We start from the raw sequence: 20,830 nt of genomic DNA on the forward strand, positions 1-20,830 counted from the left end.
TATCTCAGTCCCTTAAGTGGCCTTGAAGGACCATAGCGAAAAAGTAGAGGTCTGATTTGATATGTAGGGAGGCAGTGTGGATAGCTATCTGATACCGAAGTTATTTATAGGTAGTGTATGATTTTATATAACATAAAATATGTAAGGTTCATACATGATTTTGATGTATTTTTTTTGTTTGGCATTTGATATAACAATTAATGAATGGCACTTTAATTTTTACTTGATAACCTCACCTCTTAAGCATTGATAATTCCCATGGTGTAAGGAGGTAATCTGACATTTGCTATAAATCCGTCATTAGATAATTTTTTTTTGGTATTTTTAATAGATAGTTCGGGTGATGGTGAAGAAAGGTGAAAAGTAATTATAAAACTGTTTATTACAAACCAACATTTTACCCCACCTTGCAGGGCTGAGTCCTGGTGCGTTCAGAATGATTTATATTTATAACAATCTTACATGCATTAGCATACCTTAAGTAAGAATCTCTTTCAAATGACACCTTCCGTTTGGTAACATTAATATCTGTTCTGTTTATATAACGTTAATATCAAACAATAATTACAATTATTATTAATAAATTACGAAAAACGTTCAAGATTATATTTCATAACAATTGGAAAAAAGTGTTTTATCTTTTGTTTTTCCCAAGATCAACTTAGTGCTCCTCCAAGCAGCTAATTTGATTTGTTCTTATTCTTAGCAGATTTTTTTTGGTGAAAATAGTATTAACAATAATAAAAAGGCTGCACAATATTTTGCCAACAGTATATTTTTCTTTAATATTGTTATGTCTACTAGACCATACCAATTTATAACTTGTGCTGTTTAAATAAACTGAGTACTTTTTTCAGTAGTCCTCAGTGACTTTTTGAAGCTGAAAAGTTGTCTTAAAGAAAAATATAGATTGTGTTGCCTTTTCATAATAGGGGTTTATCCCCTTTTAAAATTCAGCCTAAATTTTGAACTGTATTAGGTTGGATTTAGTGTATTTTATTTTGAGTGGTTAAGCATACATCACATTAAATATAATGTATAGTGAAAAATAAAAAAAAATGGATATATCCTTATTAGTTCTCCACGTTCATATCTACTCTTCTTCTCACAAGCACATTTGAATAAAATAGATACAAGACTAAGAGAACCCAAAAGGTTTGATTTCCATTCTGCTAATCGCTGTCCATACACATCCATTGGTCCACATATAACCTTCCAAACCCAAATCAACAAGATCAGCTTTAATGCAATTCTTCCACCAATCGCACATTTACCATTGGGTTCACTGATTCTTAACTTTTTAGGGACTTGTTTCATATCCTGTTTTATTTCTCCTGTACAAAAAAATAAAAATTACTTAAGTTTGCAAAAAAACACTATCTCAGAAAATATTGAATGGAAAGATTCATGTTAGGGTTTAATTACTTGTTAAATGCACCATATGTAGTTTATAATGACTGTTATCTTGAGAATAGTAGTTTTCATGACATTTTCAAAATCAATTTACAAAATGATTTCTTGTTATAAGGAAAAATATATTTTTCAACTACTTGTAATACTTTAGGAATTATTGACAATAAACTTGATGACTTGCAGTGGTCGTTTTTAAAAATCTGTCATTTCAGGCATATAGGCCTCCCAAGGAGAGGTTAACTTTTTACCATCATGTTTTTAATACATTTTTACAATTCATTGACAGAAATTAGTTTACACTTACTTCTAGGTACAGTAAACTTTTTAACTATTTTTACTAGACTAATAGTATCATGTACAGGCAAATCGGATTAGCTTAATCACTAGAAGATATCCTAAACATGACAGAAGATTTGGAAAAGTACTTATTGTAATTATTAAAGAATTTGTGATATTATAGCAGCATTTAAAATATCTGGACCAAAATGACCCTATATATAGTACAGGAGCCAGCCCACTGCATAAAATAAAGCTCAGAAAACATACATTTGCAAATAATTAAAATTAGTTTCTACTGCAAAAATTTCTGTAGTAGTCCTAAAACTCTTAATAATTGGGTAATTAATTAAATTAAGTAGGTCCTTTTTTTTGTTTTTTCGCTTATAACTCCTAAATGGTGTATTCCAGCAAAAAACACTATAATAAAACTAATTAAACAGCATTAATTAAATTATTTGTCAAATGAGTACCATTACTTATTTCTTTGTCAAGAAGTATATAGTAAACCAAAAATTTTAAACTCTGGAATTTCCCATTTCCTACCCAGCTCAAGGTCATTTATATGATTGTATTTTTCTTTTTCTTTGAATAATTGGTTTGACCACAAATTATATTTATATTTTAAACTTCTATAATGATTATACTCTGCAATAGTTTAGTGTTTATTTGGATAGATATAACTTTATATTTTTAACTAATTGACATTTTGTTTTCTGTTTTTTTCCCCAAATATTTCCAGAACTTGGAATACAATATTGTATTTCTGCTTCAAACCTAAGCTTATATTATATTTCTTAAATTATGGCTTTTGATATTACAGAAACAAAAATTAGGATAGTAAAAAGGTGTTTTCTTTTAGTGTCCACCAGAATTTAAACACCGGAAGACAACATCTTTTTATCCTTCAAGTAATGTTTCATTCAAGACAGTTTATTTTGATCTAAGATGTAATGAAAGAAATATATATATATTTTTAATTTTTATTTCTCTGGAATGTTAAAAGTAATCTGATAGTATTTCAATAAATCTGATTAAAATAGTAATCTGATTAATATAAATTTCATAAAACTGGAATTCATAAACCATAGAATTTAAATTCCACTCCTCCTCCAGGAGTTACTTTTGTGGGAATTTCTTCAGAACAATGTTCCTCTTCACACTCTGACTAGAATATGTAACATGTAAGATAACTTGACCCATCTTGGTAGTTTATAAAAAACAAAATTAGGGAGCTAATATAAAAGAACAAAAACAAGTCTTTATGAACATAAATAAAATATAATTTGAAAATAAACAATATTTTGACTTCTATAACTATATAAACATCTCTATATAATTTGTATAACATTCAATATATATATTTTTCTTAATTTCTCCCAGTCCACCACGCAAATAAATAAAATTTTTACATCCCTTTGCGTCTATCCCATTTTAAAAGTAATAATATAAAATGCTTATGATCACATTTTGATTTTCAATAATGGAAAATTTCAAATTACTAAACATTAATGGTAAAATTAACCCTGCATTAAGTACAGACTCTTTGGTTATATCTTCACTTAGAATATGTGTTTAATACACATATAGATATTTTTATGCCTTTATATGTTCAATTTTCTCTTTGCTCATGCCAATGTACTCAGGTTTCCATAGCTGATTCTGAAAGAAAGAATCAACTATAGCTACAGCTAATGTACCATCCTCTTCTCCTTCATCCATTTGGCCGGACAGGTCTTCATCCATCTGAAAGAGATAATATCTACTCAGTTAGTTTGCCAATATTCGACCATTGTTACCAAAATTTTAGTTTTGATTTTCAGAAAAACATGTGTTTTTTAGATTGAGTTAAGAGAATGACATTTATAAAAAAATAAATATCGGAGGAAAAGATGGTTGAGAGATGTGGTCAATAGAGTAGAAATTTCTACTCCACTGACCACACCCCCCGATCATCTTCTCACATTGAATCTACAGTCAACTATAAATTATTAAAGAAAAAATAGTTTATATACATGTATAAGTACATAATATTCATATATTAACCAACAGTGATAAGTTTAAAATGGGTTTTATAATAGCTAACTATAAAAATGAGACAACAGAAGTATGAGAAGTAAGCAAATGAAAACTCAAAAATCCCTAAAACATCTTCCACAATGCTTTATTTGAATAGATGTAGATTTACCTTCTGCCATATATCAATAAACATAAAAAAAACCACAAATATATATTTCAAGAAGGCATGTGAAGATTCCTCTTATCGTCTCACAATACGTAATTACTGCAATAGTTATAAAAATACAATATTAACCCCCCTTACAAAATAGTTAATTACAGAATATAAAAATACAAGAAGCTAAAATCTGATAAAAAAAAATTATAAATTTAAGTCTTATTTAAAATAGAGAATAAATTCACTATTTAAAATTGACATGGTAGTAATAAGAAAAATACGAAGTAAAAAAAATCAAAAGACATTAAGGATCTTTAAAAACCGGAATAATAGTTTTTCCAAATTAAGCAGTACTAAATTATGAGTTGAATGAGAACCACAACTTGTTACTTCTGTTAAGTAGTACATCTTAAACTGCAAAAATACATTTTTTTTTCTCAAAAATTGAGATATAGTACTGTACTATAAGTTTAATGGTTTTACCAAAATGTTATGAGAAACAATTATAGAATCAGTTAATTTTGTCTACCTATATTTCTACATCTGAAGCTTATTACTAAAAATTTATGCATTCTTCATGACCCCATATTTTGAAAGTTTTTTAAAAATACATCTTTCCTCAATACCGAAGCTTTGTATTCATGTAGGAATTATTCAAATCATTTAAGTATTATATAGAATGAATGGAAGGAAAAAATAATTACATTGCTTAAAATTGAAAACAAACTAGTAGGTTTAATGAATTGTAGTACCTGGAAATTTCTTTTCTAGTAGAGTAAGTAAATTTATAATTAAAAGATAATTATAACAAAAACATTTATCTGCCTTTGAATAGAGACTGAATATTACTTGCAGCCAGCCTTGTTTATTGAACAGTGAATAATTGATTTTTTTTTTTTTACTGCCTTTGATAAATTTGAATTCTTACATAATGATGGATCGGCGATAAAGGTGGCGGTGATCTATTCCTCAGGCGATCAATGAGCTTTTCCCTTTGAAGTCTTACTCTCTTTTCAGTTATACCATAAACATTCATAAATGCTTTTTGACACACTTCAATGGTTTTTCCTTTGCCTCTGGCTGTCATGACAAATGTTTCTTTACCTTTTGAATCTGAAATGAATTTGAAATAGCTATTCAGTTCTAAAACAGTGATTGAGATAAAGAGAATAAAAATGTATATTATAAATTATATATATCGTTGATAAATATATTTCTTAGGATTTCATCAAGAAAGTTGTAAATACTTTAGTTAAAAAACCTGATTTTTCGATCAGAGCTTCATATCTGTCATATGGTATTGAACATATCACAAATCACATAATTAGCTGTTCTTATAAATAACTTCTAACAGTATGAGGAGCTAATTTATTAAAATTAATCAAATCAATTTGATTAATTTTAATAAATCTGTTGAGCTAATTTATTAAAATTAAGCAATGATACATAATCAACATTGAAACTATGTTTTTAATTAAAACTTAATTATCTTTAAATTTTAACATTCCTTTTTAAAACATAATTTAAATTTTAAAATCTTAGAGTGTATTAGATATTGAAGTTCTCACGTTTTTATCTTTTTTACCAAATTAGCATTTTATATCTACTAAATTAATCAAAAGGAATCTCATCTAAAAATGAATCAGGTGCTTTATTTTTGAACTTTAATTCCTAAGGTCAATTTCTGAATAATGTTGAAGACTTTTTTACATGAGTAAACTATTTCATCATAAGATGGAATGTCTTCTACAACTCTTAGCCATTTTAAATTTTAACAAAAAATAATTATAGCTAATTGATGGAATTTTAAGTGTATATATAATACAATATTAGCCTGACATTCTAGTATTTGTGTATAACATATTGCTAACTTAAAAAAAAAAATTATTCAGATAAATTAAACATATCATTCATTTGGCATGAAAGTCTCACAATATGAAAAATGGAATTCTACCGAAGCATTTGAAGTTTGCCTATTTAGGTTTATTTATTTTTGTCTCTCAATTTGCTGATAAAAATCAAGTCAGAAATATTTTAGTCAATACTACTTAGCTTTTTTTGTTTTAAAAGTAGTTAATTTTCATTTTTGGATCATCTAATCATGAATCAAAAATATTTTTAGCTATAGAAGCTGAAATAAAACGGATTTGCTATTGCAGTAAATACTGAAACTAAAAAAAACATTTTTTTTTCTTAAAAAGATGGAATATTTCTATAAGAAAAAAAAATATTAATAACGTGGAACTCTTATCCGAAGTGATCATGTATTAAATAATTTTCAGTTGTTAATCGTTTGTATTTCTAGGATTCTCGATGTTTTATTATGAATAAGTTCAAATATATTAAATATCTTAAAACAATTTTCTGCTCTCATCATTTAACAAAAAATAAAATTGTTTCAAAAATACAAGACTTACTGGTTATAAGTTTTGGTTTTGGAAAATCAACACTTTCAATGGGAGGCATCTCTGAAATAGGTATCCGGTATTTGCAAGATACTCTCCGCGGTAATCTCCCTCTGACTTTTTCTTCTTCAGCCCATAGCCGCCTGTAAACTGATCTCATCTCAATGTATGACTGGAGGTAGGCATTCTGTGTGGCATGGTCGCCCAGCTTACTGAAATGGGAATACAACTTGGTGCGCGCCTCTGCCGGGACTCGAGTGTCGCATCTTTGCGGGCAAGAGCACAGTACATCTGCAAAAAGTTGATATATTTTATATTAAATAAAGTCTCGTCACTTTTTGGTTACTTTAAATTTATAAATTGTGTTAAACTTCTAGTATGACTAATGACAACCTATTAAATTCATTTGAATAAAAGCATAGCTAAAATTTACAGTAAAGCATAAATAATGAAAGTTAATATTACAGTATAATTTTTATTTCAGTATAAATATTGTTTGATTTGAAGAACCCCTAAAAAATATATATTTTACATTAATACATCCAAATTGCTAGGTAAATGTTTTTATTTAAAAATATTATAAAAACACCTCACATAACTTAATTAACCTATCCTACATACTGTATCCATGTTAAATTATCCTTTTACCAAACTTTAAAACTAAAATAAAAAATTGAAATAACATCTTTCATAATTTTTTTTGTTGATATATATGTATTTATTGTATATCATAGTTCATCATAATGAATCAGGATTGGTCAAGTTTAGATATGCATGAGTTACTTCACAAAGATACCAAGTATGTCAGGAATATGAGAAAAATACATTGTTCTTTCAGGGTTCCACTGTTAGGTGTAAATTCGAAGGTCACATGGGCGGTCCCAGTGGGAACAATCTTTGTATGAGTAATTACAAATGTACGCTTTTTTACTTCATTTTTTCAGTTTATTTGTTTGCCTTAATTTAAATTGTAAATATGCTATAGTCAGCTGAAAATCTCAGAATTATTGCAACATTGTATCCCATATCATTAGTTATATCCCACATTTTGTTTTAATTTAATATTTTAGTATTTTTTAATGTCTCTCTTTATTTCTTATTGTGTTATTACAAAACTTGTTGGATTAAAAATATTCTTGTAATGTATTGTTAAATATTTTTTAATTTTTAAAAAGTTAAAAATCATGAATGCTAATTATCATTGACTTTGTTTTTAATACTGTCAACTATTTTAAATGTGCAATCCATAATATATAATGTTTAGGTACAAAATGATTAATTTCTAATTATTCGATAAAGGATTATTTTCAATTTATTGTGTACACAATTTAGATCACAGTTACCCTTATCTGTGGTTCTGGTTATTTGAGATTTTGATGTCAATCATATCATAATAAAAAATATTAATATTAATTACTACAATTATATATAAAATATTTATAAAACTGGTCCTGGCTGAAAATGTTTCATTTAGATTCAATGATATTTAAATTGTTATAATTGTTTCATTTTTGAAATAGCAGTTCACACAAGTAAAAGAAAAGACCTAAACTGTAATTATTTCAAGTTGCGATGCAGTATAAATTTCAATAATCAATTCAGTAATATTAATGTTGAAAAAGTGTATTTGAGTTGTTTCTTTTAAAATTTAACTAAATCATTTGTTTTCAACTATAGTTCAGTGGGTTTTGGATATAAACAACTTCTGTTTGAAACATTCACAATAATAAAAATAAGTGACTCCATAGGAGGTATTTTACAATGGTAAGTTTTGTAAGTATTAAACTTAATGTTGGTATCTTGGTTTCAATTTATCGAACACAGGAAAAGCACTTGTGAGATAACGACCATGATATCATCATTGTTCTATTTTTGAAATGATTTTGATAAAAAAAATCCAATTGAAAATTACTAAAAAATATCCCCCCCCCCAAAAAAAAACAACAAACAAACATTTTGTCTCAATTACAGTAGGCCTGTTCCACAAGGGTTTTGCTTTTTTTTTTTTTTAGAAGTTATTCTTGATATATTGCAAATAAGTATCTTTTTTAATGTTGTGTTTGCATTGAATAAATCATACTGAAAATATAATTTAAGAAAAAACTATATTCGACAACACTAATTAGTATTATTTTAAGGTTGGAAATATATTATGATTTGGTTTGCTAACATTTGAAAACAAGGAAATTATGTATATTAGTTTATATATAAAAAAAATAAAAAGTAAACGACTAATTAATCTATCAATAACTGCCATGTTATTAATTGTATTCTAATAATGAATTATTATCTGAGTTTAGTAAAGAATTATTTAATTTTCAGATTAATTATTGCAATGAGTGATCCATTAATATTTAATTATTTCAAAATGTAAATAAATGTTCATTTGGGTAAAGAAAACATTTTATGGTAAAATATCAACTAAGATTATTCAATTAATTTTAATGATAGAGGAAAAAAGTAACAGTTTTTTGCTATGTATAATTTATAAATAAATAAACAATTTTATTCATTATTAAATACAAATAAAAATACTTTATAAAAACGCAAGTTTCAGCATTTTTATTTACAATTGAATTGTTAGCAAACGTTATTTTCGTTTTATCAGGCATGAGTAAACCTTTATCAATTAATATTTCATGTTATCCTGCTCTTATCACATAAGGACAACAAGTTCGCAATGCAAGATTCTCAACAGTTTCCTTCTATCATCAGAATTTAACAAAAAAAAAAAAAAAAATATAACGAAAATAGGTTTTTGTAAGGTTCTATTGAGAGACGAGTTTGTTTTTCGTGTTGAGGGCAGAAGGAAAAGTATTAGAGGTTTCACAAACACACGGCCATTTGTTGCTACCTCAAGGTCGGGGCCACAATAATAGCTGATTATGCAATAATCCTGCTTCATGAGCTTTGACACAGTTTTCAAAAGGTAGATTGTACAACGCATTATTGAAATGTTTATACAGAAAAACTTTATCGAGGGATGCAAGCAAGGGAATAGAGATGTAAATAGGCTTTACGTCAACTAGTGATAGCTTATCAGCGGGCCATTATTTGGTGTATAGGTTCCATAGGCGAAGGTTACAGTCCGCCACTATTCGAACTGTTGAGCTTTGAAATGATTTGGGTCAAAACAAGGATTTTTTTATTTTTATTTTGTTTTTGGTACTCACCTGGAGGTACCCTCTTAACTTGCTGCTTGACGGCCTTCTCCCCTTCGGACGGTTTGCTATCAGACGTGTTGTTCCGCTGTGCCTTGACATCCGAAGACGGTCGTTCGTCCATGACAGCCGATCAGTAGGAGGCTCCCATGATAGCTCTGAAAGTACGTGGGCTCCTGTTGCAAACAAAAGAAAGCCTAATTAGATCAGTTAAGGAAGGGAATTATAGTAGGAGAGACGGTGGTGGGGGCTGGCGGGCTGTACCACTAGTGCCATCTAGCGGATCCCTCCTCAACTACCTCCCGCTCTCCTGTGTTTGTTCCTTTTATCTTGTGATTGTCAAGGCTGCCTCCTCGTTAGCAAACCCTAATCAGATATATTTTTTTATATCCCGTCCCTCCCTTTGTATTATATGATAACAATAACAATAAATATAATGACAGATGTATTATTTGTTTTTTATTTGAAATCATTTGTCATCGATGTGCTGTCAGTAGATTCTTAGGATACAAGTAAAAATACTATAAAGGGTGAAAGAATTGATAAAATTTATCAAAATAAATATGATTTTGTTGCTATAAGCCTGTTTAAACAATTGATAATAATGATAAGCAATATGGATAAAAATTCCGATCAATGAAAGTTTGAAAATTTTAAATTTTGTAATGAAATTAATAAAAAAATCAAAACATAATGTTGGAAACTCAATGGCATAGAGTTGCAAGAAAGGTGTGGAACGGAAATGTTAAATATTGAATCGGAACCAAAGGTAGAATTAGTTGAAACTGGATGTAAGATAAAATGTAGATCGGAAAATTTGTTCGATTCTGTGTTTTCCTACCTATACTATTTGCACTTAATGGAATTTAAATCAAATATGTTATGATTAGTCATGGAATATGACAAGCTGTAATATGAAAAAATGGATTATATTTTTTTTTTTAAGTAGAAACGGTAAAAAATGGTATGTTTTATATATATAAAAAACGTTTTTAGTTCTTTCTTAGGTCACTAAACATTGTTTAATTAAAATTAGTCAGTTGCCATAGTTACCACTTTTATTTTGTTTACAGCTCAAATATCTTTTTATTGCTTTTCTAAACGTATCTTAAAGGAGGTGGTTCCCAAACATCACTCGTCACTGTACCTTTTTTGGGCTTAAAAAAATTTCGCGATCCCCTTATCGGGCTTAAAAAAATGTAGCCACGATTATCCTTAAAGAGGTGAAGTATGTTGGAAAATAAGAAAACTAATGCAAAGTGAAAGGTGGTATATTTTTGTAATATTTTGAGAAAGTGGCATTAGGTTGGGGCATCCCATGAGTTCCGCTGCTTTAAAGTACTCCTTATTTTCGTGGGATGATTCCATTTACTCCTACATCGTACAGTAATATCTATCAAGTATTTATAAATGATTTCCATAATGTATGAAAACTTTATAACCTTATAGTTAGATAAATTTTTTAAAAAATAATATAATACATCGTGCTATTAATATAAGATACTTTTTATTTATATACAAATATAAAACATCAAATCTTTAAGGAAAATTTTATTTTATATATAATCTTTACACTTTCTTAAGACTAGTTATTATTGTTTAAATAAAATAAATTGTATCCACTTTAAGTCTTAAAACAATCTATATTTCATTATAAATACAACGTTTCGGTAATATGTTGTCTTTTAGTATAATATTGTAAATTGACAGTGATTAAAAGTTTTAATTTAATGTGAAGAATTGACAAAATACGGTAATTTTGGACTGAAATTATTGACCTCGGCAGAATTATTTCTCCCTGTATTCCTCCTGGCCGGCTTGTACGTTTCGTACCGAGAATGTTTTTTTTTAATGGAGCTCGTTGCTCATTCGTATTCGTCATGCATATTCATTCGTTTCATGAACTTTTTAAAACTAGAAATGGAAATTTGTGTGGGGGACTTTATTGGCTATGGTGTTTGTTTTTTTTAACATGAACCATGAGCAAGTAGTACTCTAAGAAAGAAAGGCTACATATAAAGGCAAGTAGTATTTGGTGGATGGCAGAGGCATATCGGAACATTCTTTGAATTTTTTTTTTATTAAGGGTCATATGACGTGAATATTATCAATTTATAATTCATCCATGTCCCAAATTATTTTATCATATAAAATAATAATAAAATATTTCTGACCAGGTTACCATGATTTGCTTTCAGATCTGAATATTATAACTTTTAATAAAACGCGAATTTCAGCAATCAAGCCTTTTTGATTCAAATTCTAAGAATTGATTGGGGACTCTTCAAATGAGTCCTTCTAATTAATCAGTAAATCACCATTTGATTATCTCGATTGACTCTGTCCATATAAATTTGTTTTTGATTCGTTAATTTTTAATTATTCTTAAGGGTATATTTGACATATTTACAGTAGAAACATATTTTATGTAGACAATTCCTTAATTACATGATTTATGATTATAACTAATGTATTGTTCATTATTAAAAGTATTGAAGTAATGTAGTAAAGTAAATTAAAAAACATATAAAGTTAAAATATTAAGTTTTTGCGGCTAAAAAAAAATTAAAATCTAATTTTTATATTGTTTAATTTTATAAGAATTCGCTGAAACACTAGATTCCTTTTTAATTTTTCATGGTTTATACTATATAAACACTTTCGTTATACTTTATTTAGGCTCTAGCTGTATATTGTAATATTTCTCAATATTGGCAATGCATACTCGTGCATCTTCCAGGCTTACACAAGGTTACCCAGATACCTACTCCCTAAGGTCACTTATTATTTATTTATAGAATATGCAAATTATTTATGATGCAGAAGTGGAATATGTTGATTTATGTTTTCGGAAATCAGAGAAAGTATAGCAAATGAGGATTGATTAAAAAAAATAAAACTTTTATGTTAAGTGAATGTCTGATGAAATTTTATAAAATTGGTCATTATATAATTATTGTTCTTCAAGAAAACCAATTTTCTTCCTAGTTCTTCCAGTGCAGCCCAAAATTCTGGTGAAGTAGCTTGGGTTGAGTTAAGGTAATTTGTGAAAATAGTATGCACCATGCGCAGTACGAACCTCTGGCTCTTGTGAAAGAACGATCCGTTAAAAAAAAAATCAAGAGGCCGTGTATGGCCATGGCCGACCGTGTTGAGCTACTAGCTTAGCATTCACGTGTAAAAAGCTGTGTCAGTTCGTCGGGCAGGTTGACTTATTTTGAGTCGGACCCTCGGAATATACTTCAACTTCCCCACTTTGGATAGAATAACTTGGTAACCTGTAGGATATCCTGTCTTTCCTGCCATAAGTTGGGGGAACATAAAGACGTTAAACCCCGAATAAAAAAAAAAAAGAATCAAAATCTCTCGTTTTTTTTTGAGTTATAGAATAATAATAATAATAATAATAATAATAATGGGTAATAGGGTAATAAAAAATAGTATTCTTTAAAAATAAAAAGTTAGTTATTAATGAATCATTAATAAATAAAACTTTTATCTATTTTATTCATATATAATTTTTGCCTAGCTCTGTTTTAATCAACCTTGTCTAGCCAAAGCCAAAATCTCTTGTTTTGCTCTTTGTATATTCCTTAAAAAAAAAAAAAAAAAATCAGTTTTCACAATTTTTGTTTGATTATTTAATTTATTAAAATACTCTTATGTGTGGGAGGTATATAATGATTGAAGGAATGAATGGATAAATGTTATGTGACATTTTAGGAAAAATAGAAACTTTTTCTTTGAAGAATATTTTGAATACTCCTTTCTAAATAGCAGTTTGTCTAATTTTAATCTTTTTTTAAATGATTATAAACAAACTTCGTTAGTTTTTATAAGTTAAAAATTAAGAATTTACCTCTACAATGGAAAAAATGAACCGTTGATAGCAAAAGTGTTGTAAGTTAAACAAAAATTATTGATGACATTAGTCTTAAATACTTTCAAATAGTTAGATATACTTTCGACTGGCCATGTTTAAGAGAAATAGCTGTCACGTCTTACTAAAAAAAATATGAAACTACCATAAAATTTAAATCATCTCAAAACTCAAGGTTTGACTTTTCCACCGCTTTTGCATTCAATGGCTGGAATAAAGATTAAATTCAGTTTACCTCAGATTCATAAGTTTCTCATCATGATACCTTGATCCACTCATGTCTGCAATTAGACATATAAAATGCGCCTTAAAGAGTAACTGTACATTACTTACTAATTTAATCAAATAATAAATTAAATGAATATAAGTGATTTCTTGTTTTAGACTTTATCTCTTTATTGCTTGAAGTACCTCGTTGTTGTCTTTTATTTTTTGTACTCCAAATAGATTCCTGGTATACAGATAACTCGTAAGCCCAATTGAATCGTTTAACTGCGTCAATAATGTAGGAAAGTTTATTCCTGTTCAACTTCAACTGTGTTGGAATTTCGTTTAAGGAAACATATCGTATCAAATAAATTATTATATTGCGAGTTCTGTGATATTGGAAAATTTAAGGCAAGGACTGACTCATTTGCGGATCCAAGGTTGTGCACGGCATTACTTCACCTGCTGCAAGAGGTGGGGCGTAACTCTTCTCCGCCATCTTTATTATTATTCAACCTACGTAATTTTGTCGTAGTTCCTTCTCTATTGTCTTTAATAAATTCTTTACAAGATAGTTTATTTCATTGCTGCCTGCTTTCCTCTTCTTTTAGCTTAAAATTGTAAACTTTTCTATAGTTAGTACCACCGCTTCGACGGTAAGATTCGATAGGCGACACCTTGTAATGTTGACACCATCCTCAACAAATTTTTTAGTGTTCTGATAGCCCTCAAAGAGTGCTAGAGTTCTCAATTATTTTAAGAAACAGTTCTGTTGTTAAGATATAATGATACCATTCGAAGATAAGCGCGGCTAACTTCACGTTTTTTACAACTTTATAACTTTTTCGCTATCAACTTCAGCACTTTGGTTATTAAGGATAATCGTTAGAACTCTTTAAGGAGCTGACAGAAGTCTTAGTAGAACATCCAAAATAAAATTCAAATTTTTTCCGAATATTTTCAAAATGGAAGTGATGAAAATATAAACATCTTCCAGTTCCGATAGTTACTCTAGAACAGGTTATCTATATTCCTTAATCCGAATCATTATTCGTTACAGAATGTTTACATAATAGTGATATATACGCTTGCTTATAAAATGTAGCTTTTTCTAAATGAACTATATTTTGTATTGTTAGAAGAGCTTCTTACTCTTAGATTGATCTTGCCACTATTATAAATTAGCATATAGTCCAGTCAAATTACACAAAAAAGTGGAAATCGTTAAAAAAAAAAAAAATAATAATAGTTAACAGAATTGGTGCAGTAATAACTAAATTAGCATAAATATATTAAATTTGCTAACCAAGTGTTCATATAACTTGTTTTTATAAACCATTAGTTTCTGAGATATTGAGGTGACAAACATTAGTTCAATCAAATTAGTCACCTATTCCTGACGTCCAAAAAATAGAACACAATTGTATTTTATATTGTTTAGTAAAACCAATACATTACGTGCTAGTAAGTCCTATGGATTTACTCGTCGAGATTGGGTTGAAGGGAGAGGTGGCTATCCACCTCACACACACCTATGTGTGTAGATAAACTTGTCTTTTTTAAGTCGTTTGTTAATATCTCGAAAATCGGTCAGGTGAAATAAATTTTATTGAAAATAAAGATACATTGAATTTCAAAAGAGGCTAAGTAACATTTCTTTTCTTAATCACAGTAGTTTTTTTGAGAGCAAATTTTTCGAACTAATATTTTAAGAGCAATATCAAGGCATGGGATAGATAAACCATATTTGTCCTCCCCTCCGCTCTATATCTCAATAAAGCAAGTAGAATTACAACTGAATTTAGAAACTATATGGCTTAGAAAAAAACGTAGTATATGTCTACTTTTGTAGGAAATTAATTGGGTTAATTAATTGTTTACTTAACTCATTTCACTTTAATCAGCTCAATACTTTTCGAGATATAAACAACCAAATGACCACTAACCTCCACACCAAACCCATGAAACTTTCACGCGCATAAATGTTCTTAAAAAAATTGACCCCTGTTCTTTTTTTTATGTTATAATTAATCGTCTTTCTTTGACTGGACTAGATGTGCTATAATATTAACGACAAAGATAATTAATTACTTAGTTATAAATTGTAGAGAATTGAATAATAATTATTTCGATAACCTGGAAAAGTCTGGGAATTCCACGAAAAGGTTTTGGTAGACACTTTAAACTCGTATTTTTTGCGTTAAATATTAGTGAAAAGTACTGACTGAAACTTATTTAACAGTCTGATTATTGAAAATTTCAAAGAAAGCATCAAGCCTCTCAAGTAGGTGTAAATAGCTGACCAGCCAAGCTTCGGCGTCATTAGTGGAGAGGAAGATAGAGCAATAGCAGAAACAGCACATCTCACACTAGCTGTCTTGAGATACTATCTTACATTTAAAAGTTTCAACATTTTCTCTTAATCATCTGTTGGTCTGTCTTATCGGGTTATTTTAAGATTCCAAACGTGCTCTTGATATTTCAAGGTAACCACGGCCTGCTATCACATTATTATTGTTATAAAAAATGGAACTTGATAGTCTATAATGAGCTTTTCTGTTGAAATATTAAAAAAGTCTGTTACGTACATTGACCGATGTAGCTCCATCTCTTATTAGTAGCATAATTACTTATATTTCAGTGTTAATGATTTTAATTTTTGAATAAAATCTGCGAACAGGCCGTTTAGGAGAAATATTTAAGTCCAGGAACATTTGCCTGTGCTTATGGTTTCGCATTCCATAAAATTGATGTGGAACCATACTTACAATCTCCAACAACTTTCACAGTCGTATTTATGGTAGTTGATGTTATACCCGAACCTGGATTTTACTACAGACAGACATGGAACCTACTTGTATAAAAATCGATGGAAAAAATCGATGTCCATACCCTCCATTCCTTCGGTTGTAAGGAAGTGATAAGCAAAGTGTTTAATTCCTTCGAGGTCCAATCATTTTATATTTAATTAACCATATTATATTTAATTAACAGTTTATTTACCGTTCAAGTCATTTGGCTTCCTCACTGCCTAAGGTAGAGAAGTTCTGTATTCATGCAGAGGAAGTGAAAAAATTAATTAATCGAAATCAAAAATTTTCAAAATGAATTTCATGTTTTAAACATGAAGGAACGAAATAGATTTAGTGACTCCTCAGATCTCTGTCAACCTATTAGTGAGATAAAATTTTCAGGGATTTTGTTGGTTAGTTGGTTCCTAGTTATTGCAATTTTATCCGATTTCCCTGCGTAGACGTATTTTTCTCGTGACATCTGGATTTCCAAACTTTCTAATCCATAATAAAATTGATGAAGAACGGTATCAAAACTGGAGTATAAACTACATTTCTTTAACCCTCGTCCTAAACCTTTAATAATACCCCATTGTCCCTGCAATAATATCCCTGTCGAACAGATCAGCTACATAGGACTACTTCTGGGCAAACGGCTAACTTAGCATCCTCATATAGCAAATGCTCGTTGATTCTAAGCTGTTACTACAGAAATTTAGCAAAGGTTCTAAGCTTCCAGTCCATTTTCAAAAACTGATCGATAATAAGGTCCATTTGGATTTACGGAGTTGAGATTTGAGGTTCGTCTAACCCTGATTCCTCACGTATCTAAACCTTCTTAAGATCCTCAATACTCCTTACTTTTTCAAAAATAATATCATCCATAAAGACCCCATTTTTCCATATGTATCCGATCTATCCCGAAACAGATATCAATCCTTCCATTATAAACTCCCTAACTTGCCCACAACCCTATAGTTTCTAAGTTTGCTTCTTCAGATCTATTGCTAACAATCTCTGAGGCCCCTGAAAAGAAGATGACCTCAAGACCTTATAATGTAATAATTTAATTGGAGTTCTATCCATGGGTAGTTTCTGAATGATATTGTTCAAACAATAGGGTGTTATATATTTTAATTATGTAACTATAAAGACATCATTTCGAACTGGATATATTTGACTATAAGGTAAAATTAAGTATATGTTTTAATTATATACATGAATTGTTGATAATTGTTGTACTAGGAACACTTTGAAACGTTTACAAGTAAATATAGATTACTTAAATATAGAATATAACTTCTTCGTCATGCTTTTTGTACCCGACAACCATGACTACTAGAAATTCTGTATGGGAACTTTTATAACATTAAATTTGTTATCTGTTTATTTTGTTTTTTAAGGCCTTAAGAAACGGTTGCCAAGATGATGTTTTCTTTAAGGAGTGGTCTTTAGCGTCGAGTCCTTGTTTGAGCCGGTATCTTATCAGTAAGTTAGGATTGGTTGAGATAATGCCTTGCCTCTAATGCAATAATTTCCAAGTGCCTACATATACACTTCCAAATATCACAATTTTATCGCCACTGCTAGCGAGTGTGTAGTTTAGTCAGTGTAAAAGCTACCTTTCTTGAAATGCGATGTGTATATGGTCTTCGTTTATCTTGACGTATTAAACTAGATTTATATTTATTACCCTCCCCCCTCTATTACTTTCAGAATATCGTTAGTATAATTTCAATTAAGGTGTATACTTTTTTAACTTTCTTTATCTATTAATTATTACTTCAACTTACCTATGTATGGAATATTTAGTAAGGGAGTATTGCGATCGTTCACTAATTCGAGTTTTCGACGTACAATGTCGTCTGTGTGAACAACTTAGCTCAAAAAACGGAAAGACGAACAAAATCGAAATTGCATATTTTAGGCGGGTATATGCTTAAGACAGCAACTTTTTCTGACCGCCAACTTCATCGTATCGATTTTTTACAATGCTAGTTTGAATTGAATACTACAGAGGAAAACCGAACTAAGTTGATTCATTTTTTTAAATGTATAATTATAGTTCGTGGTTGATGTGTTTATATTTGACCGTGGTTTAATATGAGGAAAAGGAGGTTGGGGGGAGGGAAGAGAGAGGGTGCCTTGAGGAGCGAATGCAATAAGTGGTACTTATTGTATTGTACCGAAGTTTCGGCCTTAATTTCAGGCTTTCCCCAGGGGCAACATTTGCTGAAAATACCAATAAGTGCCGAAGTTTGTGTATTTGCGAGGATTTGTGTTCCTTAAAATTCTGAAACTGCCTCAAATTTTCTTTACAAAAATTTGGCTGCTTGACATCACTTCTCTGAAAGATTTTGTTCTTGAATCAGTTGCTGTACCAGATGCGCATATAAACAGCGTATAATAACAATCGGAGTACAAACTGTCTGAAATTGGTTCTAATTTGTAAAATGACAAAAAAAAAAATAATTATAGAAGCATTTGTTTTTTTTTTTTTAGAAGTGGGGCAAATAATTTTTTCCTTATCCTTAGCATTTAAAAATAAAACAAAAATCAATTAACAATATTTTTGTTTGTTATTTTAATTTTCAAGACTTAGGCAAAGTAAATGTTACCGCAAGATATGCAACTCGACTGATGCCTCATTGTTGGACTCAGAAAGGCATTAAAACTGACGAGTTTAAGACCTTATTTTTTATTAGCGTATTTATGACCGTTAAGAAGGAAAATTATTGCATTTGGTTGTCAGATAATTTCAGAATTTCACAACCTCTAATGATTTCTTGTACTATATTCAATTTTCTAAAAATCTATCCAAGGTTATTGCTTAAATGTTTTCTCCTTAATTTTCCTTGATAATTTTATAACATTTTTGCTATACATATTTTTAAATATTTCACAGTTTTTACTTTTAATTTTTCTTATAAGTATACATTTTCCATTTTATTTTACATATTTTGCTGTTTTTATTTTGTTTTACTTATAATTACATGTTTTGGTCCCTATTTTCTGGTGTTATAAAATTTATGAGTTTAGCCCTGAGGATTTTATTGCTTTTAAGTGCCAAATGCACAAATTGTGTCTGTGGATCTGGAACAGTTTTTCAGTTGATTGGAATAGATTTCGGCACCTTTTTTGAAAACTTAAAGATGCGACCCACTTGCAAATTTATTGGTGATAAAGATGGTGATGATAAGGATGGTGAATTAAAATTAAATGTATTTTTCCCTTTTTGAAATCTCTATTTATTGCCGGCATTTATTTATTTTATCCTTTTAAAGTTGAATTTCCCTTTTTTGAATTTTTTCATATTAAATATTTTCTTATTAGATCATATTTCTCATTTTATTTTTTGTCCTTATATTTTCATTTTTTAGTCCATATTTCTCTCATCACTTGCTATTTTTATTTTAATTGAAGCGATTTGTTTTATTAGAAAAAAAATCATTGATATAAATTATAGCAGGGATAGTTCTCAATTATCCGAAAAGTATCAAATAAACATGTAACGTTATGAAAGTTTATGAGCATATTTCCATATATTTTATTGCTTTTAAGTATAATCTACATACATTATGTTTGTGGACGTGGAACGAGTTTTGGTAGAAGAAAATAGATTTCCGTGCATAATCGTCCGACAATTTGTTTTTAGAACTTAATGATGCAACTTATTTCATCTTTATTAATGAGAAAAGTGAGGATGACAAATTAAAATACCATTACAATTGAATGGATTATTCGCAAGATTAATTTAGGATAATGATAATTTATTTGCTGCTCACAACCTCTGTTGTTTAGCCTTAGTATTATACAGCCTGAGAGTACGGGCTTATCTGTCGGGATACTTTGAGTGTATTGCCCTCTTTGTTGGTCCTTACAGCTGTGCCCTATCTATAATACGTGACCAATCGACGCGATGTTATGAGATCACCGAAAATTAATCTCCTTGTGATTACACACTCCTGTTAAATATTTACATTTTCCGACCTTCTGACCAGTAGCAGACTACGAAAGAGACCTACGAATCTTCACAAGGCTTTATTACTGTTGTATTAAAAAGTATTGCTTTGTTGATTAACAAACAAATTCTCCTTGCACTTTAATTTAAATTTTTGGATTTCGAATGCTCGATCATTTTCGTCCTCCCTTGTATCTAAGGGGACCTCTCATCAATCTCTGAATCTTTTTCTGTGAAACTTTTGGGACTAGTAGCATTAAACTCAGAGAAATACGTGAGGTTTAATTGTGAAAATATTATTTCATGTTGTTGGTCATTTTTTCCTCAAGTCCCATTATACAATTCTCAAGGTTTGATTCAACGCTAAAAAACAATCAAATCCACAACATGAATTTAATTACAATCATTACGAAATAAGTACCCACCGAATAAAAATTTTGAATTACGCAGAGGTTCCCTTATTATGAAATACAGTTATAATTCACAATCTCCACTACAGGTAGCGCTAAGTCCTCGGGCAGTTTACCTCGTTCAATCAGTTTTAACGTTTAATCATATA

General features: G+C 29.4%; 2 protein-coding genes across 2 annotated transcripts in view; one reads left to right on the forward strand and one right to left on the reverse strand.

Moving 5' to 3' along the window:
- Positions 1–20,830, forward strand: part of Pka-R1 (protein kinase, cAMP-dependent, regulatory subunit type 1) — a 319,862-nt gene that overhangs the window by 17,573 nt on the left and 281,459 nt on the right. The gene's annotated exons all lie outside the window — the stretch shown is intronic.
- LOC106679552 (uncharacterized) lies at positions 2,949–9,679 on the reverse strand. Its single transcript, XM_014418767.3, has 4 exons — positions 9,444–9,679; positions 6,283–6,561; positions 4,794–4,978; positions 2,949–3,435 (listed from the first exon to the last, which is right to left on the reverse strand). The coding sequence occupies exons 1-4, from the start codon at positions 9,553–9,555 to the stop codon at positions 3,286–3,288; spliced, it is 726 nt and encodes a 241-aa protein (XP_014274253.1). The 5' UTR covers positions 9,556–9,679; the 3' UTR covers positions 2,949–3,285.

This window comes from Halyomorpha halys, unplaced genomic scaffold (genome assembly GCF_000696795.3).
Source record: "Halyomorpha halys isolate HHAL.00 unplaced genomic scaffold, Hhal_1.1 Scaffold208.1, whole genome shotgun sequence".
In the NCBI taxonomy this organism is placed as follows: Eukaryota; Metazoa; Arthropoda; class Insecta; order Hemiptera; family Pentatomidae; genus Halyomorpha; species Halyomorpha halys.

Coding starts and splice junctions, on each gene's coding strand:
- LOC106679552 (XM_014418767.3), bottom strand. CDS start 9,555: ATGGACGAACGACCGTCTTCGGATGTCAAGGCACAGCGGAACAACACG. Junction 6,562..9,443: donor AGTTAAGAGGGTACCTCCAG/GTGAGTACCAAA, acceptor AACTTTTTGCAG/ATGTACTGTGCTCTTGCCCG. Junction 3,436..4,793: donor TATCGCCGATCCATCATTAT/GTAAGAATTCAA, acceptor TATCTCTTTCAG/ATGGATGAAGACCTGTCCGG.